Source organism: Fusarium vanettenii (assembly GCF_000151355.1).
Source record: "Fusarium vanettenii 77-13-4 chromosome 5 genomic scaffold NECHAsca_5_chr5_3_0, whole genome shotgun sequence".
Lineage (NCBI taxonomy): Eukaryota > Fungi > Ascomycota > Sordariomycetes > Hypocreales > Nectriaceae > Fusarium > Fusarium vanettenii.
The window spans coordinates 2,326,094-2,349,746 of record NW_003315878.1 but is presented as its reverse complement, the minus strand read 5'-3'; the positions used below and the strand labels follow the sequence as shown (position 1 = coordinate 2,349,746).

General features: G+C 53.1%; 6 protein-coding genes across 6 annotated transcripts; 2 read left to right on the top strand and 4 right to left on the bottom strand.

Moving 5' to 3' along the window:
- The first annotated feature begins 1,045 nt into the window (after positions 1–1,045).
- NECHADRAFT_69753 (uncharacterized protein) lies at positions 1,046–3,080 on the top strand. Its single transcript, XM_003051392.1, has 2 exons — positions 1,046–1,528; positions 1,577–3,080. Exons 1-2 carry the CDS (start codon positions 1,123–1,125, stop codon positions 2,968–2,970), a joined length of 1,800 nt encoding a protein of 599 aa, XP_003051438.1. The 5' UTR covers positions 1,046–1,122; the 3' UTR covers positions 2,971–3,080.
- A 34-nt stretch (positions 3,081–3,114) lies between these two features.
- Positions 3,115–4,176, bottom strand: NECHADRAFT_100707 (uncharacterized protein). The gene is made up of 3 exons (XM_003050980.1): positions 4,088–4,176; positions 3,895–4,036; positions 3,115–3,849 (listed from the first exon to the last, which is right to left on the bottom strand). Exons 1-3 carry the CDS (start codon positions 4,159–4,161, stop codon positions 3,199–3,201), a joined length of 867 nt encoding a protein of 288 aa, XP_003051026.1. The 5' UTR covers positions 4,162–4,176; the 3' UTR covers positions 3,115–3,198.
- Positions 4,177–5,568: 1,392 nt separating this feature from the next.
- Positions 5,569–7,547, top strand: NECHADRAFT_104591 (uncharacterized protein). Its single transcript, XM_003051391.1, has 3 exons — positions 5,569–6,270; positions 6,319–7,300; positions 7,349–7,547. Exons 1-3 carry the CDS (start codon positions 5,835–5,837, stop codon positions 7,377–7,379), a joined length of 1,449 nt encoding a protein of 482 aa, XP_003051437.1. The 5' UTR covers positions 5,569–5,834; the 3' UTR covers positions 7,380–7,547.
- Positions 7,548–7,580: 33 nt separating this feature from the next.
- NECHADRAFT_61490 (uncharacterized protein) lies at positions 7,581–9,142 on the bottom strand. The gene is made up of 3 exons (XM_003050979.1): positions 8,284–9,142; positions 8,109–8,232; positions 7,581–8,060 (listed from the first exon to the last, which is right to left on the bottom strand). Exons 1-3 carry the CDS (start codon positions 9,113–9,115, stop codon positions 8,000–8,002), a joined length of 1,017 nt encoding a protein of 338 aa, XP_003051025.1. The 5' UTR covers positions 9,116–9,142; the 3' UTR covers positions 7,581–7,999.
- A 4,166-nt stretch (positions 9,143–13,308) lies between these two features.
- On the bottom strand, positions 13,309–14,412 carry NECHADRAFT_26533 (uncharacterized protein; the record flags this gene model as incomplete). The annotated part of the gene is made up of 1 exon (XM_003050978.1): positions 13,309–14,412. A coding segment is annotated over one exon (1,104 nt), but the record flags the coding sequence as incomplete, so codon positions are not given.
- A 6,958-nt stretch (positions 14,413–21,370) lies between these two features.
- On the bottom strand, positions 21,371–23,411 carry NECHADRAFT_61487 (uncharacterized protein; the record flags this gene model as incomplete). Its single annotated transcript, XM_003050977.1, has 3 exons — positions 21,371–23,050; positions 23,099–23,318; positions 23,341–23,411. The coding sequence occupies 3 exons, from the start codon at positions 23,409–23,411 to the stop codon at positions 21,839–21,841; spliced, it is 1,503 nt and encodes a 500-aa protein (XP_003051023.1). The 3' UTR covers positions 21,371–21,838.
- Between the last annotated feature and the right edge of the window lie 242 nt (positions 23,412–23,653).

The following is a 23,653-nucleotide window of genomic DNA, read 5'->3' as shown; positions in this document are numbered from 1 at the left end:
CAAGTACAGGTGGGGGTCCGAGCTGGAGCAGTTGGTTGTGCGTCGCAGCGTCTGGGGTAAGCCGGGCGGAATAGCGGGGGAGGAACTGCAGCTGGTGGTTGTTCTATTTTGTCATGCGGGGTTGGGTCAGTGCTGTCTGTGCTTTTTTTTGGGTGCGTCATGGTTGGTCGGCGACGTGCGGAGAAGGGAGACTTACAGCCGGAGAGTCTTGTTATCAGCGTGATGGAATGACGAGATTGCAAATAAAACAGGTGTTTTGAAGCATATAAAGAGAGTCCAAATAATACAGTGAATACCCAATTCAATATCAATTCACATTCCCCTTCCTCAACCTCTCTCACCCTCCCCCGGACCACAGGCACCCAGCCATCCAATCTCCCACGGGTATACCAAGCCTCGACAACCGAGGACAACCGCCACGAACCGGCTGCTGAATGCCACGGCTCAAACATACAACATCCACGGTGTCGCAGACCAATCATCTTCCTTCACTCATACCGCCGTAGCTCCGTCATTGGTCAATTCGTCGTCTCGTCGGCAATGTCCCTCTTCCTTAACCAAGGCTCTGCTGACATGAACACGTCGAGACTCAAGTACCGAGCGAAGCGTGAACCCCAAGGGCAAGGTGCCCTTTTTTTGTCTGGTTCACCCTCGTATGATCCTGGGGAATTGGAGACATTCTCTCGGCTACGGAGCTCGTGTTCGGCGACCGACGGTCATCGAAGTTAAGTCTGTTTGTTCATTTCTCACCTTGGATGACTTTCAGCTGTGTAAGCTAGGCTCACAGATCATGGTTCCGATATCGTAGGCCAATACTTGCAGATAACAATTCTTCAAAACTATTACCGAAAAATGATAGCCAGTGGCATGTTTCCACCGCTGTAATAGGTTATTGTCGTGCGATATCGCTTCCGTGGTGTTGTGGTTTACACAGTTTGTTCTCGTTGGAGCTGTCACGGACCACGGCCACGGCCACAGCCATTATTCATCAGCCGAGCTCCATCGCTAATCCCAGGCCACCTCTTGCATCTATAACCCTTCTCTACACCACCACACCCTCCTCCTCTTCCTCCCTTTCTCGACACACCCTGTCGGATTTCTGGAAGTTGAAGATACTTCAAAATGATGCGCAGAATATCCACTCGAGCTCCTCGGCAATTGCTCTCTATCGCCTCCAAGCCTAGAGGTCCCGCCCTCTTCCTCGCCGCCCGCGCTCTGTCCACCTCGTCTGTCGCCAGAATGCCCCTCCACAGCAGCCACGCGACTCAGCCTGCCGATGCCTTCCAGCTTCTCCCTGAGTCGCAAAAGGCTGGTGAGGCTGAAGACCGTCTGTACGAGGCTACCGTCAAGGAGATTGAGGCCTGGTGGGCGTCGCCTCGTTATGAGGGCATCAGGCGTCCTTACAGCGCTGCTGATGTCGCCTCCAAGCGCGGCACGCAAAAGATCCAATATCCCAGCTCCGTCATGGCTCAAAAGCTCTTTAACCTCGTCCAAGAGCGCCAGGCCAAGGGCGAGCCCATCCACACCAGTAAGCGCCTCGCCCAGCACCAAATACACCCAGACTAACACCATACAGTGGGCGCTATCGATCCCGTCCAGATGACCCAGCAGGCCCCTCACCAAGAGGTTCTCTACATCTCCGGCTGGGCCTGCTCCTCCCTCCTCACCTCGACCAACGAAGTTTCTCCCGACTTTGGCGACTACCCCTACAACACAGTCCCCAACCAGGTCCAGCGCCTGGCCAAGGCCCAGAACATGCACGACCGCAAGCAGTGGGATCTCCGTCGCAAGATGACTCCCGAGGAGCGCGCAAAGACTCCCTACACTGACTACCTCCGCCCCATCGTCGCCGACGGTGATACCGGCCATGGTGGTCTCTCTGCTGTTCTCAAGCTTGCCAAGCTGTTTGCTGAGAATGGTGCCGCTGCTGTTCACTTTGAGGATCAGCTCCATGGCGGCAAGAAGTGTGGTCACTTGGCTGGAAAGGTTCTCGTCCCCATCGGTGAGCACATCAACCGTCTTGTCGCCGCCCGTTTCCAATGGGACGTCATGGGCTGCGAGAACCTCGTCATTGCCCGAACCGACTCCGAGTCTGGCAAGCTCCTCTCCTCGGCCATCGATGTCCGCGACCACGAGTTCATCCTCGGTGTCGCGGATCCCTCGATCGAGCCCCTTGCCGAGACCATCCAGGCTATGGAGGCCGAGGGTGCTGTTGGCACCGAGATTGATGCTTTCGAGGCCAACTGGGTCAAGAACACCAAGCTCGTCAGCTTTGACGAGGCCGCCGTCGCGCACATGCAGAAGGAGGGTGTCGCTCAAGCCCAGATTGACGAGTACCTCGCCGAGACTGCCAAGGACCGCGATATGGGCATCTCTCGCCGTCGCCACCTTGCCGACAAGTACACCAAGACGCCTGTCTACTTCAACTGGGACGTCCCACGAACCCGTGAGGGCTTCTACCACTACCGCGCCGGCATGGACGCTGCCACCAAGCGTGCGCTCGCCTTCAGCCCCTATGCCGACCTCCTCTGGGTCGAGACTGGCGACCCCAACGTCGAGGTGGCCGCCAAGCTCGGCCGTACGGTCCGCGAGGTGAACCCTGGCAAGGGTCTCGTGTACAACCTGTCTCCTTCATTCAACTGGATGGCCCACGGCTTCACTGATGAGACGCTCAAGTCGTTCATCTGGGACATTGCCCGCGAGGGCTTTGTTCTGCAGCTCATCTCCCTGGCTGGTCTTCACTCTAACGCGACCATCACGACAGAGCTGGCTCGCAACTTCAAGACGGAGGGTATGAAGGCGTACGTTGATCTTGTGCAGCGTCGTGAGAAGGATCTCAACTGCGATGTCTTGACGCATCAGAAGTGGAGCGGTGCTAGCTACATTGATGGCATCCTAGGAGCCATCCAGAGCGGCAGCTCCAGCAGCAAGAGCATGGGCGAGGGTAACACTGAGGGACAATTCCATTAGAGCATTAGTGAAGGATGTATAGGGTGAAGAGATGGAAAAGCATGGGTCGGAGTTGGGGCTGATTTTGTATATATCACTTGGTACCATGTGAATGCTACGAGATTATGAGCAGGCAGTGTCTTTATGCATCATTTCACTACACTTGACGTATTTTAAAGTCATTATATTCAATCTCATGCTATTCGTTACTGGTTCCCTGACCTTTCACTCTCATTGACTGCCACCCGCTTACAGAGAGTCCTTGAGGGCGTTGTTCTGAGGAGGAGGGTTGGCAGGACCCTCAGCAGTGACATAGGCCTTGGTCATGCCACCATCAACAGCAAAGTCATGACCATTGACAAAGCTCGACTCATCACTAGCCAGGAACACAACAGCATGCGCCTGCTCAACAGCCTCACCGAACCGACCCATGGGGAAGTGAACCTCTCGCCTGTGACGCTTCTCCTTGTCATCACCAAGCCAATCCTGCAGCAGAGGGGTGTTGAGAGGTGCAGGGCAGAGGTTGTTGAACCTGTATCCCTCCCTGGCGTGAACCATGGCGAGCTCACGGGTGAGAGCGAGGACAGCACCCTTGCTGGCGGTGTAGGCCAGCTGAGGGGTGGCAGCACCGACGAGGGCGACGACAGAGGCCGTGTTGATGATGCTGGCCTTTGTCTTTTGGTGACGACGGAGAGAGAGAACGGCGTGCTTGCAGCCGAACCAGACACCCTTGACGTTGATGTTGTGAGTCAGGTCCCAGATGTTCTCGGGAGTGTTGACGGCGTCGTCGTCCTGAGCGTGCATGATGCCGGCGTTGTTGAACATGACATCAAGGCCGCCCCAAGAGTCGAGAGTCTCAACCATGGCCTTGACCTCGGCCTCCTTGGAGACGTCGCATTTCTAAAGGGTCAGTTGTGTGTTGAGTCAAAGTGGTGAGAGGCTTACAAAGATCTCGACGCGGGGAGCGTTGGGGACGAGCTGCTTGACCTTGGCAGCAGCCTTTTCAAGAGCAGGCTGAGAAATATCAGACAAGAGAACGGAAGCACCCTCCTTGGCAAAAAGGATGGACGTCTCAAGGCCAATACCACTAGACAAATTGTCAGTTGTAAGAAGGGAGGTGAAGAGTCAAGACACCTACCCGGCAGCACCAGTGATGATGGCGTTCTTGCCGGCAAGGCGACCACGAGTCTGAGAGTCTGTGACGGCAGGCATTTTGATATGAACAAGTGTGAAGAGTAGAGTAAAAACTTGGGATGAAAAGAAGATGGTGATGGACGGGGTTATTAAAGGAATTGGTGTTGTGATACAAGACAGCTGTGAGGGGCAGCACGAAAAAGTGGCGGGGTCGGAGGAGGGGTGTGTCTTATCAAAGAAAGTTCGATAAGGATAGAGAGAGCACAGGGAAAAGAAAGTCAGTTGATGACCCTAGATATAGACGAGAAGAAGAGAGGGCTAGAAAAAAGAAACAAAAGGTCGTCTGATATTCGCTACCGCTGTTCGTTTCCCCGTCAAGTGAGGGGCATTCGATTTCCGACAACGGGGCTGTCTTGCACGAGGTCCATATCGTTGGCTAATACTAAGCCCCTCATCGCGGCTATTGTTGACCATTCTGGCCGTGTCTCGTACTGTATGGATCGTGACGGGAGCTTATCAGTTGTACAGGAGTGGTGGGGGGATTGTAGATGTTGGCCGATGTAAGCGCGGTAAGCTGTCATTGCTGTAGCGTGGGATTGACTTTGTGAGCTATCCGATACTGTACTGTAGAGTAGACTACCTAGCCAGTAAAGAGAGCTTCTTGGATCATCACAGTGTTCTCGACGTCGCTGAATGAAGCTTCTATCGATATCGTCAGATCCAGGGTCCAGATCTCATGCAGCATCCTTGCAAAACCCGATGTCGGCACTGGGTCACGAGACGAACTGATCAAAAGCCAATGTCCCAATCATCCATTAGCGGTGTCCCTCGTGCACTGTAAGACCGCGCGGCTACATGATACCCCCAAGATGCCGCGATGATAGATTCCCCAGGTTTGAATTGCTTCTTTTTGAGATACAGCCGCCATTAGCTTGTTCAACGGCGGCTCCTGTCAAAAAGAGGCTCTGTGTGCCGGTCGGTCCGAGCTTTTTGGGGATCAAGATGAATGCCGATGCGGGGTGACGATGATGGTTCAGCGCGGCAATACTAAATGAAGCCATCCTGGTCGCGTGGCATTTCTACTTTTGGGCAATGTACTCCAATCTGCGAGATCTCAAGCCATGACGCGATCTTTACATTCCCTGTGCAACTGTTGGTTCTACAAGCAATTGAATCTATGCACACTCTTTCTGCGTACTGTATTACTATGTCGGGTATCAATGAACCTGTTTAACCATCATGACCGACAAGCCTCACAATCTATACCCGTCAAGTCCTAGGGCGGCACGCGCACCGAGGAGCCGTGGTCCCCCACATTGCCGCTCTTGACGTCACTGAAGCCTTATCGGTCTGTGTCTGCTTATCGTAGCCGCGCTGGGCTTCACATGGATCCTAAACTTGATTCATCCAGCAGAGATACCTACCCCTCCTCTCTTTCGTCCCGTGTCTTCCATCTTCCCCTTTTCTTATTATCGCGGCTTTCATCTGTTGAGCTCCATCTTGTTACTTTTCCCGCTTTCCCGCCCTCAACTCCACCTCAACCGCGCGCGCGCTCCTCCATAGAGCTTCAGCTTGAGCTTTGAGCTTCGGCTCCACGACGACTTACTTCTCGAACCGACGTCCTAAACAACTCACTTGAGTCTCCTTCGGCTTGACTACTTTAAAATAGTCGCCTTATCCTCTTTCCAACATCCAACTCATCACCCTCACACATACACATCTTCTGAGCTCCAAGCTCAACCACCACCAAAATGGCCTCCGAACTCTTCCCCGACACCATAACCCCCGAAACCCTCCCCCAACTCCTCCAATCCGACACCATGGTAAAAGTCGCCGGCGTAGACGTCGACGGCATCCTCCGCGGCAAGCTCGTCTCCAAGAAGAAATTCCTCTCCATCGCAGAAGCCGGCTTCGGTTTCTGCTCCGTCATTTTTGGCTGGGACATGCATGACAAGACGTATATCCGCGAGCTCAAAATCTCCAACGCCGAGAATGGGTACCATGATCTTCTTGCTGTGCCGGATTTGTCTACTTTTAGGAGGATTCCTTGGGAGGATAATGTTCCCTTCTTTTTGGTTGATTTTCTTGACCCTGATACCAAGAAGCCTATTTGCGCTTGTCCGCGTGGTTTGATCAAGACACAACTCGATAAGCTCAAGAGCCATGGTTACGGTGCGATGGCAGGCGGTTAGTCTCCCCTTACACTATATACTTCCATCAACTAACAAACATCAGCCGAATATGAATTCTACCAGTTCAAGAACCCCGACCCATCAACATCCTCCCCGGCCGCCTACCTCCAAGAAAACCCCCCACACCAGCTCCCCGCGCTGACTGAGGGCATGTTTGGCTACTCCCTAACCCGCCCCGTTCACAACCAAGAGTACTACTACGACGTCTTCAACACGTGCGCCCAGTTCTCTTGCGACATTGAGGGCTGGCACACAGAGTCTGGCCCCGGCGTGTTCGAGGCTGCCCTCGAGTTTGGAGAGATCTCGCAGATGGCTGATCGGGCTGCGCTGTTCAAGTACGTTGTCAAGAGTGTTAGCACAAAGTATGGTATCACGCCTTGTTTCATGGCGAAGCCTAAGCAGGGACTTCCTGGAAACAGCGGCCACATGCATGTCTCCCTCGTCGACAAGGCCGGCAAGAATCTCTTCGCTCGCGACACACTCGATGAAAACGCCCAATGGAAGGACATTGCCGGCCTCTCAGATCTCGGACGACACTTTCTCGCCGGCATCCTCGTCGGTCTGCCAGACATAATGCCTCTCCTCGCCCCAACAATCAACTCGTACAAACGCCTAGTCGAAAACTTCTGGGCACCCGTAACCGTCTCCTGGGGTCTTGAGCACCGCGCAGCCTCAATCCGCCTCATCACCCCACCAACCTCGAAACCCTCAGCCACGCGGTTCGAAGTCCGCGTCCCAGGCGCCGACACGAACCCTCACTTTGTGCTGGCTGCGGTTCTCGGCTGCGGCTGGCGCGGCGTCGAGAAGAAGCTCGAGATCCCCACCCCGCCGCTCGCCATGGGTCAAGACGTCGGTGGAGAGGCGGATCAGGGCGAGAGGCTTGCCAAGAGTCTCAAGGAGGCTACGACGCGCTTCATGGCCAAGGGTAGCATCGCGAGGGAAGTGTTTGGAGATGACTTTGTGGAGCATTTCGGCGGTACAAGAGAGCACGAGATTCGTCTGTATGACGAAGCTGTAACGGATTGGTAAGTCTTCTCTTCAGCCTTTATTGCTTCTCAACTAACATGTTCCAGGGAAATGAAGCGCTACATTGAAACGGTCTAGTTAACCGGTGCATGGGGTTGTTATTGTTTACTGTATTGTCGATTTAGAGCGTATTTGTTGGGTACACTTCTGTACCATGAGCCATACTTGAAACGAATTGAGATGAATTCAATCATCGGGAGCCATCCTGGGGACCGAGAGATACCCAAGAATAGCTTGTGTTGTTCAAGACCGTTATTGTCTTTTTAGACTATTGCAATTCATCAGCTAAAGTGCCGTCTTGACTGTAATTTGAAACGCTGTAACCCTGAGCTATCTACTCAAACAAGTGATCTCGCGATCCCCTCGTTATAATACCCATCATGTCCATATCCATATCATATCCAGAGACTCCAGGATCGGTATCCATCCTGATAGATCCTCTCCAGTGTACATCAAATCCTTCCCGTATTGTACATCCAGCCAGCAAGTAGACTCCTGTTCCCGCTTATAACCAGTGTCTGGATATCCGTTTCTCATCCAAGACGATATGCAGTAACAATACCCAAAAACACCTGCCAATGACCATATATGCCTCGCGCATACAAGTAAACCCGTACTTCCTCTAATACACCTCATAATAAAGCCACAATGCCTCAACGCCTAGGCCAGAAACTCCGTTGAAGCCTTAATCCTTGCCATCATTCGTCCTCGCTATCGTCCTCGCTATCGTCAAAGGGTTTTCGCGCCGTAATAAATGTCCTGCTCCAAGTCAATACTGGTCCTTAAGCTCTGTGAAGTTCAACTTACACTTTGGCATAACTGCGCAGCATTGGATCCTGGACTTCCATCTTGACGCGATCCAGTAGCGCCCTTGTATCGTTCTCTTTCCACCCACACATGCCAAACAGCATCATTGTCCAGTTTTCGAGGCCTGCCACCATGTTAGAATCCTGAAATTCGCATCACCAATAATTGCACATACCCGAGTCAATCATTTCACCCAAAACCTCGCCCTTCTTTCGGTATATGGGATCCGTCCCCCAGCTCTTCACAGGCAGCCAGTCAACACGCTCCCGTATAGCCTCAGCGCCCAAATCGGCTAGCCATTCGGGCACTCTTGGCACAGGGTCAAAGTCAAGGCCCATCTTCATACACATTCCAACAAATGTCATTTCGAATTCGAGACAAGCCGCACCAATCTCTGGCTTCTCGCCGGCCATGAGATTCGGAAGATCAGCCTGCTCTGGGTCGACGTCGAAGAAGCGTGGGCGGATCTCGGTAAACTCGAGCTGACCTCCTGGTTTGAGATGGGCGTAAGCTGAGGCCAGCATTGCGCCCCAGTCGCGAACACCGCCACCCACGAGATTCCTCATATGAATAAAGTCGTATGTGGGTGAAGGCCAGGGATCCGTAGCGTCGGCAATCTCAAAGGTGACATTGGGCGGAACGTCCTTGGGTAATAGTGCGCTGCTGAGGTCAATGCCCAGTATTTCGACCTGAGGGTATCGCTGCGCCATGTCGCATGCCCACAAGCCGCTACCGGCGCCAATGTCGAGAATGCGAAGAGGGTTTTCGAGAGTATGTTGATCGAAAGGTAGACGAGTTGCGACGAGGTGGCCGTCTAAGCACAGCTTAAACAGTCCATGCTGCAGAGCCATGCGATGCGCCTCGGAAGCATCATTAGGTGTGAATAGCTGACCAGAACCGTGGTAGGTGTGCCCGTATGCGTGGATCGGGGGAAGCGAGTCTTGGGAGATGGTTGAGTAGTTGGAGCTGGTATCACTAAAGTCGGCGTCGTCTTCGGCGGGGCTCATATCGTCGTCAATCTGCAGGCGGTCGATCTCGGGCCACTTGTCGCTAGACTTTAGTAGATCATTTGTGGGAGGAGTAGACGGCGCTTTCGTGTGGGGATGTTCTGGACCAAGACGGGCCATTGTCGCGAGTCTAGGTTGCGACGATCGGCAAGGAGAATGAATGAATTGGTGCGCAGGGTCGTGTTCGCGATGTAGAGAGGAAGCTGTATACGTTGGAGTCGTAGTCGGAAAAGTCGTATTCGTCGTCAGTCGCAAGATCGTGAGCTGTCAGCAGAAGAAGGAGGAGCAAGTATTCGGAGCATGTGCGGGATCGGTCGTGATTAATAGTGGGCGCGCATCCATAGCCATGAGGACCTAAGAGAGTAAAAGAAAGAAGCACAGAAAAAAGAGGGGATGAGGAGGAGAAGAGAGAAGAGAAGAGAAGTAAAAGATGGAGGAGAAGAGACAATTATTGAAGCTGGAGAGTGGAGAGTGGAGGTTGTCAGGTCCAGGATGGTCGATGCAGACGCAGACGCAGTCTCTTTCCGTGGCCGCGCAGCCTCTCCGACTTAGTCCTTGCTAGCCAATGCCTTGGGTAGCAAGTATCGCGATAATTACAAGAACCGAGAGGCGAACGAAATGCGGAATCAAGGCCTAACATCGGCATTTGCACCCCATGTTTTGCGCGCGCCTCAGCCCATCGCCTTCGCCTTCGCCGTCGCCGTCGCCGCGAGCCAGAGAGAGAAACTCAGTGCTTCGCAAGCCCCGAAACACACATTTGACAGGCTCCACTTTTCTTTTCCTTGGGCTTTTCTATCCGTCTGTTCCCTAATGCGGCGACGAACCTTGGCTGTCATATTTGCTACATAGTATTGAAAAGTACTCGATACATGTGTGAATGCTCCCCCTCGGAGCCGACGTGACGCATCAAGTTGGAGTCGTAACTTAAATGTTAGGAACGTGTTCACGAGCCGCACCTTGGGCATCTCGGGATGACGCACTCCGAGATCCATCAACATGGAGTAGCTACGTATGTCTACGTCGTGCATACTCTTTTAGGGAATAAACAATTCAAATCATTTCTTTCCACGACATCATCACAACTCAATTGCTACTCGCTTGGACTCTTTTAGACTTTTGGCGCCGCCCTGAAGAGCCTGGACCAGGCCCTAGCCCCATCTCAATCTGCGACCAACAGCAAATCATCACCAGAGTCGCCCTGTCATTTTCTTCTTTCTCCAAGGATGGCCCGGTAGTTGCAGTGTCTCGCCCTAAAACATCCAATCCCATCCTGATTCGCATAACACGGCTGAGAACCCTACTGGCTCATGTCATCTCTTGTCAAAGCTTTCAATGCTACCCCAACCCACCATTTTTCACAATATTGAATTGGAATAAATTAAGCACATGTCACCGAGCAAGCCTCGCGATGGCCGAATATAGCTTCATTAAGCCGGATCAACATTGCCGACCCGACCTACCAACCTCTCCTCTCCTTTGTCTCTTGTCAAATCTTGGTCCCCCCCGCCTTTGGTGGAACCTTGAATGGCTTCTGCTTCTCAACGCGTGGCCCCCTTGTTCATCTTGGGGTTCTAGACCCAATGGTGGAGGGCAAGCTTTGAGTGATGGCGTGACCTGGCATGCCGCCCTCACCTTGGCTGTGCGTCTCCAGCGAATCATGTATCAGTATTGGGCAGTTCATCTTGGTTCAGAACCCTGACCATCATCACAGTCGTTTCCGCCAATCCTTGATTCGTGCGCGGTTTCTGCCTCTTTCGCTAAATATCCCCATTGGCTCTCTTCCCGACATCACCCAGAGACAAAAGTCACACAGCATCGCCAGGCCTTGAATTAATTAACAAACACGGGTCGGCGCGGGGCGGCGGCACGGCTCGATAGAATCAGTCATGTGAATCCTCCCAGTAATTGACTCGTCATGTTAACCAAGGGTTGCTCAACTCCTTCGCTCTCGGCCCCTCCCCCGATAACCGCCCAATGCACATCATCCTGATAGACACGGCGTCGGTCGCCTTGTTGGGCAGCCGCCGACATGGAATCGACTCTCTCGAGCACACACCTGCTCAGAATTATCGCCAACCGCATACGCCTTAATTAATACGCGACGTCTTTGTCTGGACTGCGCCGCTCAGTCACAGATAACGTTGCAGAGGAACGGCACGACAACCCTCCGTTGAGAGTGCCTGGTTGAGACCGACATGTCCTATTCGCCGGCTTCTCTTGTTCCGTGCCCGGTTTGTCGCCATTGGTTCTCGGTTGGGCTCGGCCTTGGGGATCATCATGACGGCTCGGACGTGACATTCGTGACAGGTCGTTGCTCCACTCGGCTCGGTCCTTGTCAGTTACAGGGTCGGATTATACGAGATTAACTCGACTACGAATTGTATCAAGCGCGGCAGCTAAACTTACTCGCCAGCAGGGGAGAACGAAACTCGCGTTTCAAATATCTCAAAGCCGAATATTGTCGAGTTGGGCGTCATTGTGTAACACGAGACATCAAGCCTCAGCTTTCCTGGACAACAAGGTTGAAAGAGTAGCCATAAGACGTTTTCAAACGTCTCTCGAGAGCTCAGTTTGGACCTTCTGAGGTCAAATTGACATCTGTATAGCTCATATATATATTAATAGAGTCTAGTCGGTTGCGTCAATGTTCCCAGACTGACGAACCTGCTGAGCATAAAAGAGGCTATCCCTACATCCAAGTTCATGCTCTGACTTTAAGAGACAGTTCATCGCTTCGCATGCCACCTTATAAAGCACGAATCAGGTATCCATGTATACTGCCAGTAGGCCTTGCTGCGCGAGGCCTTTCCATCCACTACACAGTCTGGGATAATCCTCGAAACTGCTGAGGCAGCGGAAGTCGACCGACACCTACGCATCAAGTTGCACCAAACTTCACCCAGGCGTCCACCATGCATCCATCCTGCACTATACCACGCCATGAATACATAAACCTCACTCTCAAACATCAACACATCCCGATTCTTTCCAGCCTTAGCCCACCTCCGCCTTGAGCCTCATCTCAGGCAAACCTTGTCTTGCCGGGATGTCCTCACTTTATGTCTACATGAAAATGGGGCGCCCTTCTGTTCACGCCCGTTTCACCAGCCTCATTTGCACTTCCTCTTGCATCTCACTGCATAGATACGAGACTTGTTGGACCCACGACCCTGTACCGGGACTCTGGCTGAGACCAAGACATGCATGTTCATGTGTAACCAAAGAGCCAAGACATGATAATCACTGCCAAGAATACCTAGGACACGTCAAAAGGGGATAGACTCAATGAGACAGATAGCTGAGATAGTATCCATGTTTATGCACACCAATATCCCTGATATGAATGTAGAGTAGAGTAAGGAAAACGCCGATGCTATGTCGCGGCCCATGGCCAACAAGTTCAAGGTCAAGAAGTGAGGCCGTGACCAAAAGGTAAACTAAGGTAGTAAGTAGTAATGTAGTGTAGTGTAATAGTAGTCAACAATGACCACCAGAAAGTAGCTTCGACAAGTACCGACCCAATAGATCAAAGTCCATAACCGTTGCTAGAGACTTAAAAAAGTCCCTTTGAATGAATGCCCTTTTGTCTTGCGTGTTGAAACCCGGCCCTGAAAAGGCCCACGATCACCGCCCAGCCCATAAACAAACCAATGCAGACCTAACCCATGCCTCCCAGTAATGTCCAATCCAATCAAACTCATCCAAATTCCTCCTCTTGCTTGCGTATCCATCATGACTTTGCGTGGTATCCCATAAGAATCCCCAACTCCATCAAAGATGAGCACTTACCCACCCACTTCATTCTCCCTCAACACGATTGATGAGCATGCATACAAAAGGAACTCGCTGCCTCCCATCTTGCCCGGTCTGCTGACCAATGCAGAAAGAAAAACAAGATTTTCGATAAGCATCGCTAGCCTGCCCAACCGTCCCGCGAATGATCCATTTCTCCCAACCTCTCCAAACTCCTGGGGTTATAACGAAACTTCCTCCCCGTCCTCGTCTGCTTTCCCAGTACCTGTAGCTCTGGCTCAAAGGCCTCTCGGTTGTGGCCCAGCCATTTGTTCTCATAAGCACATCGTCATAAGTCGTCTTCATGCGTAGCGTCGAGTTTTGTGAATTGGCGCGTCTGGCGCTCCCATGCTTAGTGGTCTTGTGCTTCATCCCTTTCTCCCCTCATGCTAGGCAGAGTCCTTCTTCTTGCGTTTTCCTCCAACTCTGCCGTCAGTGTGTTCATCATCAGGACTCCATTCTTCTGGGTGAAAATCTGGATTCCCGTAGTGCGCTCGATTCCATACACTATTTTTGAAGGTGTTTGTTGTCACCTGGAATGTCGGTTCGGGGAAGTTGTTCTTGCTCTCCTCATACTCAAGTTGAACCGGACTGAATCGTATGTGGTAACCAGAACTCGGCGGCGGCATCAGGGAGGTCTGTGGGCCTAGTCCTGATGTTGCGACCATGGGGGGACTGGGACCCATCGCTGAACTACCAGACAAGGAGGCGGGAGGCGTCGGAGGTTGAGGAGATGCCATGATGGTAGGAGGGGGTGGCGGCGCGGCTTGCGGCGTGGAGACTGGCAGTGTTTCAGGGAACGACGGCATCCACTGGCTCTGCTGCATCGGTGAGAAAGGCTCGGCTACCGTACTGGCTGGGGGAGGCGGCGCCAAAGATCCAAGTCCTCCAAATGCAGGGCCTGAGTTGAGACCCGGTATCATAGCGAGTGAGTCAAAGTTGACCGTAGCAAATTGACCGAGATCTGTTTGAGTCGCCGCGATGTCGGTGTTGTGCGTGAAACCACTCACGCGGTTGACTTGCATCGTGATAGGCGCAACAGGGACTGGCGGAGATCGGTACAGAATGTCATAGTGATTGGGTCTGAAGAGCAGGTAAATGATGGGGCCCAGGTTGGCGATATCCTGGCCGTTGGCCTCGTCGGGGAAACGGTATCGATTGACATGGGTGCCAGGGCTGCGATCGAGGTACGCTATCTCAAGGACTTGGCCGGCGGGCTTGAGGAGGGTGTGGACGAGGGCAATGATGCCAAGATGCTCGATCTCGCGATCCGGAATTTCGACGAACTGAGCGCAATAGGCTGGAATACCGATGCCATCATTTACAAAGGCCTCGTATGCTTCGGCATTGCCCTTGAGGTGGGTAGCGGCGAGTAGCCGAAGGTAGTAGATCATGCCATTGGCGGAGTTGGGGTCGTTCCACTTCTCTTGCACCAACATGTGTGCCATCGTGGGGTCGTTGACAATCTGAGCGACTTGGCGCAGTAGTCCAATCAACTCATCGGCCCAGTCCTCATAGTAGGAGTAACCCCCAACAGTCGACAACATATGACCCATACTCAAAAGTCGGGCGGCCTCGCCCTCGATCTTGGCCTGATCGCCTGAGTCGACTAGCTTCTCAAAGTAGCTGAATCCAAGTGCTGAAGGCAAGATGAGACGGTTAGCCGAAATCCGACAAGTCACTTGGTGGTGAGACACAAACAGCGGCAGGCAAAGCAAGGGGTGGCCGCTGAAGAAGCAGAAGTGACGCGAGGAATGCGCTCGTGCCAGACATGTTTGGGCCAGATCTGAGCCGCGGGACGGGAAACGGGAGCGATTTTGACTTACCTCGCCAGCCACAGTTACCGTCTCCTTGGATAGGTCGAAAGTGGGAGTATGTCTGGGGAAGTGTCTGCAGAATCATTTGAGGTCAGTTTCGAGGGCGAGCAACATAGTTTCGTGGAACACACAATTGTCTTGTCGACATAGACCGGATCGGCTTTGGCGTATTCGTGGGTAATGATGTCGCTCGAGATTTTGTTGCCAACCTTGAGCCCCTGCGAAACCGGAGGTTAGCAATAATGACGCGACGGAGCTGCGATGGAGCTCCATCGAATGCGACTCGCCTCAAGAATAGGCTGGTAATCCTTCGCAGCAGCCTGCTGAGCAACCATGTCGTGCTGGCCTTGGTCCTCCATCTTGGGAACGATGATTGTTTGCGGGGCAGAGTATTGTTGTTGCGGCGGATGCGGCGGCTGTTGGTGCTGCTGATGACGGTGTTGAAGCCGGCGCTGCTGGTGCTGATAGTGTCGTAGCGAACGACTGTCTCGGGTCGCGGGGTTCGGTGGGGGAGAGGGGTTCGAGGTAGAAGCTTGCGAGGAAAAGGGCGAGGATGCTGGGGGAGATGTCGAGGACGAGAGCTGCTGTCGGGGGATCTGGTGAATCAGATGCGACTGAGGCTGTGGCTGCTGCTGCTGCTGCTGCTGCTGCTGCACCGGCGGTGGTGAAGCGTAGAGAAGTCCAGGACCTCCGCCTCCGGCTGACACGGGAAAGGCGAAGTCCAGTTCGGGAGCTAGGCCATAGGACGCGAAGCAGGAGGAGGCGAAGGGTGTGGGTTGAGGCTGGAACATGCCTCGTGAAGGGGGAGGAGGAGGAGGAGAGGAAAGAGGGTAAGTGGAGGGAGATCCAAGACTCCAGGGGAGGAGCAACCAAAAGAAAGGCTGGACTGGACGGGATGGAGGAAGATTCGCGGAAAGTGCGCAAGGCGCTGGAAACCTCAATGGAAAGCGGGCGTTGGGGAAGGAGGAATAGGCGTGGTTTTAGGTGCTGAGCGTCACAGAAGACGGCGGACGGGCCACCTGTCGAGCGCTGGCAATGCCCTGTCCAAAGGCCCTGGCCTGGTGCTCTGGTGCCCTGTCACGCCCTGTCACGACCTGTGGATCAGTGGACGGACAACGACGTCCTCGGGTGCTGGCCGGGCTCAGATGCTCCCCTCGATGGGGCGCCGGGGGTCACTGCAGGGATTGAGGCAGGGATGAGCACAGGGGCTAGGGATTTTAGGACAGAGGATGGAGGAGGCGGACAGCGGGTGCGATGGTCTAGCGGGTGGTCCTAGTGAGATGGAGGCGTGGGAGCTCCTGGGAGCGTGGGAGCTAGCGGGAGAGCACCCCAGCAAGTCTCCAGTCCAGCAGCAACCAGTAGATAAAGCCCTCGGCCCTTGCGGCGATGGTCCCGCGTCTTGATTGCGGTGCGGGCAAAGAGGCGCGCGGCGGGGATTGCGGCAAAAGATTGGAAAAGCACACCCGGGACGGACGTGAAGCTGTGGAGATTGATGAGGGAGAGAGACAGAAGTGCTCGGACGTTTGACCTGAAGGGAAAAAGAAGCAAAAGGCCAGGCGCTAGGAGAAAATCCCCGGGAGTTTATGTCAATGCGACGCAAGTTGGGACTTGTCAACAAGCTCCGGGAGCTTCAGGCAAGCTCTTGGATGGGCCGGCTGCAATGGGTGAAGAAAGAGGCGGCGGCTAGCACGGCCGAACGAGATGGTTAATGGCGGGAATGAGAGACAGAAGATGGTGGGTAGCACAAGAAAGAAGCTAAGAGGGAAGAGGCTTAGGCTTAGGCTTGGAGGGGGAAGCAGGAGGTTTGAAGGCGACCGATCAAAGCGACCGACTCTTGGTGGTACAAGAAGGGGAGCCCTCTTTTTTTTTTCTTTTCCTTTCAACAACGCAACAACTGGGCACAGGATGCACGCCCCAATGTACAAAGCAGGGCCTGTGACTGGACGATGAGATTCACCTCGGACAGACACAAGCTGGGCACGCACAACAGCAGCAGCAAGAGCAAGGCCAAGGGTGAGAGGCACAGTTTAGCCAAGGGTTGCGTCGGGGATCCACTCGAGATGAGCACCCGGGAGCCAAGAGCACGAGGTCCAGTCAAAAGTGCCGTCGGCAACGGGGATTGGTGGAGGATTGCAGGCCTTGGGGACCATGAAGGGGGGGACCGAGGGTGAGCGATGACGATCTCCCGCTGACGATGGGATGGCCCTGCCGCTGCGACACGATTTTCGATTCGATCGACGAGGATCCAACAGGGCGCGAGGCACGGCACGCACAGGTTTGAGGGTGATGGATGGATGGATGGGTGAAGGAGATGCGTCGCATGCGCATGTGCGAGTGATTTGCTCCTAGGTTTGACTGACTTGACAGCTGTAGCGCTGGTTCCGCTTCGCGCCAGCGACAAGAGGGGGAATCAATTCGCAGGACAGCCAAGAAGTGGATTGTGCAAGGTGCAGTTGCAGGTGTAGGTGCAGACAGGACAGGGCAGGGCAAGGCAGTGCGTGAGAACCAAAAGATGACGATGATCTTGCCGTGATCTGTTCTGGTAGTCGAGTCGACAGATGGTGCAACAAGGATGAAGAGAAGAAGAGAGTAAAAAGAAGGAGGAGGTGCAAACTATAAGACACAACAGATATAGATAGGGGGACGGCACTTGGCAGAGCGTCAAACAAACCCGAGATAGAATTCTGTATGTATCCGTCTCCAGGAAATAAACAGGCAGGCCTTTTTTCTCCTCTTCCCGTCCGTTTGTCGGGTGTGACAAATGCCCGTCGAGAGCTCGACAAGTCGGCGTGTGGGGAAAAGAGATAAAGTACCGGCTAACCTCCTCCACCGCGTTACATACATGCCATACCACGGGTACCTTTTACCTGCCCTTACTAGACGCAGAAGGCAAGCCAAGGCCAAATTAATTAAAATGCGTCTGCCCCCATGGGATCATGCGTAGGCAGTTTGGAGGGGGATGATACGAGACGACGGGATGTTGGTGACGTGAAATGGGATGGCTCGAGCTCTGGTCTCCAACTGTCAAACAGAAAAGATAAAACGGCGGCGGCGGAGCAAAAAGATTTCGGGTACTGTGTATCCGTCCAATCGAGATGAAACAGAAGGCCCAAAAAATGCGGAAGACGGCCCGTCAAACGGGACTCTCCCTAAAAGCTTCCCCGTGTTGTCCGTCAGACGGGATTGCCTGCCCGGTCTCGTCTTGACAGCAGACAAGTTTCAAAGTTTGTTGCAGATGTACATACATACATACAAACATATCAAAAATGAGGCGTCTTTGACTTTTTACTTGCTTCTACTCTAGCGTATCTTTAACGGACAATGTCGCCCGAGTAATGCATTTTGCGGTGACCATGGACCTTTTTTTTGTTGAATCTGCTTGACAGCAAATGGATACACCCCTGTTCATTGAAGGTATCATGAGTGGACAAATCACGGGACAGTTGAGGGGCATCAATCCCGTATCAAAAAAGTTTGTATGATGATTGCTCTGTCCAAGGTCCAGGTGCCGTCGAGATGCATCCGTCAAGCGGTGATGGTGGTGAGCACGTCCCCTCTCTCTCTCATCATCATCAACCTCCGCTGCAGCTTTTCCAACGGACCTTGTCTTTTCTCTCCAGGGGCACTCCCAGTCCGGTTTCTGCAACCCCAGGACGGTTGGGTATTGGTCGGGCTTGGTCCCAACTGATTGGCAAAAAAAAGAGGGCATGGGTGCCTTTGCAGCAGTAAAAGCGCTGTGACACCACACACACCCCCAACCCAGGCGCTCGGTTATTGGAGGGCTCACGATCCGATGCGTGGGCAGCGGGCAAATCCATGTGATTTCTCAAAATGTGACTCTACCTAAGCAAAGAGAGAGAAAGAAAGAGAAGCGCTTGGCCCTGGGTTAGGGTCCATCGAGTGATCAAGTGTGGGCGGATCTTGAGGGGCACGCACGCACACGCAGGGTGTCTAGTGTCGATGGGCCTTTGACAACTCTACGACGGATCATGATGGAACCAGTTGTCAAACGACGCCGAGCCGCGGCAGTGGGAAATAATAAACAACAAACACTGAAAGTCTCCGCAAGAGAAAGAGTTTTTGAGGAGAAAACACGGCAGCAGCCGTATTCGTACCCTTCTTTTTTTTTTTCTGACGGGAAAGATCCGAGCCTGTATCCGTATTGTGCGCTTTATGTGTCAAGGGACGCCATACAAACTCATTCTCATTCTCATTTTTCTCTCATTCTTACGCAAAATACAGTAGACACAAGAAATGACCCCCATCTTGATCAAAAAAGGGGGAAGAGGCAGAAGAAGCATCAAAGAGCTCACTCCACTTGATCCCCATCTGATCACACTCACTCTCATCCTCAGCTCACTTTATCCCAAAGTTTTTTTTAAACACCATCTTGTATCCGTACCTAGTCTGATCCGCTCCCCGACCGACCCCCCATGGCCCTCCCACCTCGTGGCACACGTCGATCCCCCAAGCTAGTGAATAAAATTTCCCGTCCCCATCTTGAAAATCATTTTTTCTTTTCTTTTTGCGTTCAATCCTTGACGTGGGATAAAGCTCAGCCTCTTTTTTCTTAACGGGCGTCGATAATGCAAAGAGTCCCAGAACTTGGTGACGACTCCACCACCTCTCCACTGTCCATGGGGGTGTCGTGAATATTTGGGGGAGACAAGAGACAAAAAAGGAGAGAAAAAGAAAGTTTAGAACCCTTCCCGCATGTCCCTCCAGTTTGTTTGAAGCCTTTTGAAGAGGATATCCCGGCTATTCACAAAAAATGAGTCTCCAGTCTCAACAAGACCACGATGGCAGTCCAACGCACTAAAACAAAGGTGCATTAGAAATGGCATGTCAAGACGTCTTGCTTGATCAATGCGCACCGTGAACAAACTGCACCAGATACAAACTCTCCTTGATTGGTTCTTTCTCTCTTGCAACGACACGCGCTGCTGAGACATGGGTTTGTCCCCCGTCTGCAGGTGAGCTCACACACCACACACACCCCTCCTTGATCTTCACCACCGCGTGCCTTTTGTCTCACCCTTCTCAAGCAGCATCTCTGGTTCGTCCAGGGGTGAAAAAGATACCCTCTGCATGAAAGCTACTGCCGTATCAAAAGGCAAACATATTCAACTACATACACAATCTATCTTGCCTCTTTTTCTTTTCTCATCTCTCGCCCGCCTTGCCTATATCCTGCATGAAGGCTGACGGGGAAGAGAGAGATTCCTGCAACCTTTGCTGCAGATACAAACCACACATGACAGCCTGCTTTACATCAACCCTCCTTGCATCCCATCAAGAGACCAGTATCGTGCATCATCAATCATCCATCTCTCACACACAAATCGTGACAAGGACGAAAAGTGGAGTTGAACAACGGTCCGACGCAGCATGGTCAGTTAATATCTGACGCATGAGACAAATGCCCATCCAGACGGGTCTGGGTCTCAAGGAGGCCTACCTGTTTCCCCTCATACCGAGGCATCTTTCTCCTTCTTCCCCTCTCTCCCCGCAGGATCTCTTCTCACGAATCCTTTCAGTGGGACCCTAGCAAGGCGCTGCTGCTGTATGCTGTCAAGCAACACCATCATTGCAGATACACTATCAAACAACATTATGCTTCCTGCGCAAAAGAAAAATGACATGTCAACTTTTTCTCTCTCTCCCCGTCTGATGTTGCACAAAGACTGGCGCCTCTTCACCTTTTTCTCGGTGTACCTTTTGTTAGAACCCCGCCGCATCTGTGCTCCCCCAGAAGGACTTCGGCGTTTCCCTCCTGTGCGAGTTGAGTTCTGACGTCTCTCCATCTTTTGACGTGGTATTCTATTACTAGGCTTGATTAACTCTCGTATCTTGAACGTGTTCCCGTGTTGTGCTGTCATTCATCTAGATGTGTTGGCTAGACAGAGATGCGTTGGTTGGACTTGTAAGCCGCCAGCTTTTTTGACTAACGCAACTCCAACGCATCTCGCTACATGTCTTCACCTCGAGGTACATGGACAAACAAACTTTCCATCCAGGCACAGCCGTCTTTGGCCTCATCTTAAGCCGCTCCCGACGGGTACCTATCCGCGACGCATCATATCCGGGTACGCGCCCTAGATCCCCTCAACTTGCTCCTCCTCTGTGATGGATGCTGCATCACCGCTCAGCCGTCCCTGTCAAAGCGCAATCATGGACAAACCACTGGATCCAAAAACTCAAACATGCTCCATGAGTTCATGTTTGTTGCACCTCTAGCTCCGTCTCTGTCCCGTGTCTCGTTGGTCTCGATCTATCTACAGCAAGCCTCAGGCTGCACGAGATGTCTTCAACCACGTCCCGATTCGTCACCGGAAGCAAACAAATCTTGATCCCGCCGCCCTTGCTGACGATCAAAAGAGCCCAAGCCGGGGGCCCGCAAACCCGAAATCTCTCTTGTGTGTGTGATCCCTCGCAGCCCCAAGTCCCGTCTTGTGTAACCTGATGATGCCGCGGGGGCTTGGCATCTTTCAGCCGGTAGTTACCACTCAGAGTGGGTTGGATGAGGTGGTGCAAACGCCGCAGCCAGGCTCGCGAGGAGCAGGGGTAGACAAGGCAGCGTAGTATTCAACATCTCCAACAGTTCAAGTGGCGAGTTGTCATCGCAGTGACCAAGCATGGACCCCAGCATGTTCAAGTCTATGTCTCTTTGGAATCCTAGATACGTTACTCTAGACTCGTCTCGCTACACTACACACGACATGGGATCAAGTCCGAATACGGCGTCACTTCGGCCCTGGTCCTTTCTGCACACAAGCCCAGCTTCGTCTTTTGCTACCGTCATGTTGCTCGCTAACCACTGGCTGCCCAACCATGCTGATACCCGGTGGCCGCCACGAATAAGCACATAGCACCGTTGCCAGTGCCTCGTACCATGCGAGATGCCGTCGACGCATCCCCAACACGGATGCACCCGCAGGATACAACCCACGATCCTGCTTCTCGATCCAGTCAAGCCGGGCCAGAACGGGTATTCTGCAAACAGACACGAAATAGGTGGATCAAACGTTTCCTCGCTGTCGCAGGTACTGGTGCTGCCGGGGTCACGTCGACGGTGACGCAGTAGATCTGTTGTTTGTCTGTCCCTGTGCTCCCCTCAGGCCCATGCCGGGACTGGCCCCTTACCCTTCTTCCGGTGTTGGCCACCACCTCTGCCTGCCCCCTTTCCTATCTGGATACCTGAGATATCCACCCCCTGATCGTCGCCTGCCGATTGCTCAATGTTACGGAACCCATCGCCGTCCCGGAAGATGGCCCCAAAGAGGTCACCAATCGACGATGTGAGCCCTTGCAGAGCATAGATGCGCTCCGAGTCGGCATCAGAGGTGATTTCGAGGAGCCCCTTTTCCTGGTTTACCCTTCCATTGATCTTGCCATCAATGATGAGGAATCCCAGAATGTCCTGAACCTCGGGCTCCGAGATCTTGAGCTGCTTCGCGATCCATGCAAGCTTCATACGTGTGTAGGGGGCAATCAGCTTGACCACACCCTTTGTCCGCATGTTGCGTGTGACCTCGTCAATGTTCTCAGCGATGAACGAGTCGTCCAGGATGTCTTGGTTACGTTGCAAGACCTTTTCGTATGTGTGAACGTCGTCCCGTTGGTAAGCGTCAACCAGCTCCGTCATGGCCGAGATTCGAGGGTCCGTCTTGTAGGGCTTGGTCTCTTGAGAGTCGAACGGATTGATGTTGGACTTCATAAGCATGGTTGTCAAGAGCAAGTACTTGAGAACCTGGATTCTCTGGAGCGAGCCCGCCTCGTCGTAGTTTCGGAACGATTCGAAAAAGTCGCTCTGAGCTTCCTTCCAGTTCTCCTCGCTCATGTGCATCTTTCCACCGCACTCTCGAATGATGCCCATGATTCGAGGATGGGGAACGGCCGACTTGACCTTGAGGGCACGTTGATACAGTGCCTTGAGCTGCTTGTTGTTCTTGGTCTCGGCAAACATCTGAATCTCCAGGGCGTAAATCTCGAGCGAGTATGTGCCTTTGCTGGGATCATCGGTTCCATCTTCTCGTTGACAGGTCTTGTGGAGCTCTCGGAGTTTCTTAGCCACGGCGGGGTATTCCTTTCGGTCGAGAAGTAACTTGGCTAGTTTGATGTTGGTCTTGAGCCATAGCCGCTCATTGTTGGTGCTCTGGAAGCTCTGAAGGGTGAGCGAGTAGAATTGCTCCATACTTCTGACAGCCTCGGGGCCGTCGGAGCCCTTTTCGATGTAGTCGAGCATGTTGTTGATGGACTTTTCCGAGTAGTTTCGGGTGACGGCTGACTTGACGTATGTGAGGAGCTCTGCATAGTGCTCAGCGGCCTGTGACGGTCAGCATGCGCCCTGGTCTGAGATGGCGGAGTAGCGCACCTTGTCGTATTGCCCTAGCTTAAACTCCAACTTTATGGCCTGCTTCAAACCTTTGAAGCCCCATTCTCCCTTTTCCTCTTCTAATGGCGGGATGCCTAGGAACTCGGCGACGGCGTCCTCAGGGTCTGACAGCTTGAGCTGCTTGGCGTTGTAGTACTTGTTCTCGATATCGACATTGCCGGAATCCTCGTCGTCGTCTTCCTCGTACTCAAAGTCGTACCTGGATGCGGTCAGTCAAGCACCAGGCTTGCGCGGCTGGGTAAACGTGCTGCTCCTCGTCCGACTCTTGCATAAAATCCTCGTCGTCGGACATGATGGCGGTGGTTTGAGTAGTTGAGGTCGATTCGGAAGGTATTGGGATTAATAAGACAGGGAAATGGGTCGGTAAGCAGGCTGTTTGCGCTGATGCGGCGCAGAGGAGATTGGTTTATCGAGGTTGAATGATGAATGTTGGTTGTCTGGAGCTGAGATGGAGCAGGCAGCCGCGGGGTGGATGTGGAGGCTTATCGATAAGGCGCTAACGTGCGCCATGACCAACACCATGAAGATGGATCT

Coding starts and splice junctions, on each gene's coding strand:
- NECHADRAFT_104591 (XM_003051391.1), top strand. CDS start 5,835: ATGGCCTCCGAACTCTTCCCCGACACCATAACCCCCGAAACCCTCCCC. Junction 6,271..6,318: donor TTACGGTGCGATGGCAGGCG/GTTAGTCTCCCC, acceptor AACAAACATCAG/CCGAATATGAATTCTACCAG. Junction 7,301..7,348: donor GACGAAGCTGTAACGGATTG/GTAAGTCTTCTC, acceptor AACATGTTCCAG/GGAAATGAAGCGCTACATTG.
- NECHADRAFT_100707 (XM_003050980.1), bottom strand. CDS start 4,161: ATGCCTGCCGTCACAGACTCTCAGACTCGTGGTCGCCTTGCCGGCAAG. Junction 4,037..4,087: donor ATCATCACTGGTGCTGCCGG/GTAGGTGTCTTG, acceptor CAATTTGTCTAG/TGGTATTGGCCTTGAGACGT. Junction 3,850..3,894: donor CTCCCCGCGTCGAGATCTTT/GTAAGCCTCTCA, acceptor CTGACCCTTTAG/AAATGCGACGTCTCCAAGGA.
- NECHADRAFT_69753 (XM_003051392.1), top strand. CDS start 1,123: ATGATGCGCAGAATATCCACTCGAGCTCCTCGGCAATTGCTCTCTATC. Junction 1,529..1,576: donor GGGCGAGCCCATCCACACCA/GTAAGCGCCTCG, acceptor AACACCATACAG/TGGGCGCTATCGATCCCGTC.
- NECHADRAFT_61490 (XM_003050979.1), bottom strand. CDS start 9,115: ATGAGCCCCGCCGAAGACGACGCCGACTTTAGTGATACCAGCTCCAAC. Junction 8,233..8,283: donor GGGTGAAATGATTGACTCGG/GTATGTGCAATT, acceptor ACATGGTGGCAG/GCCTCGAAAACTGGACAATG. Junction 8,061..8,108: donor CTGCGCAGTTATGCCAAAGT/GTAAGTTGAACT, acceptor GACTTGGAGCAG/GACATTTATTACGGCGCGAA.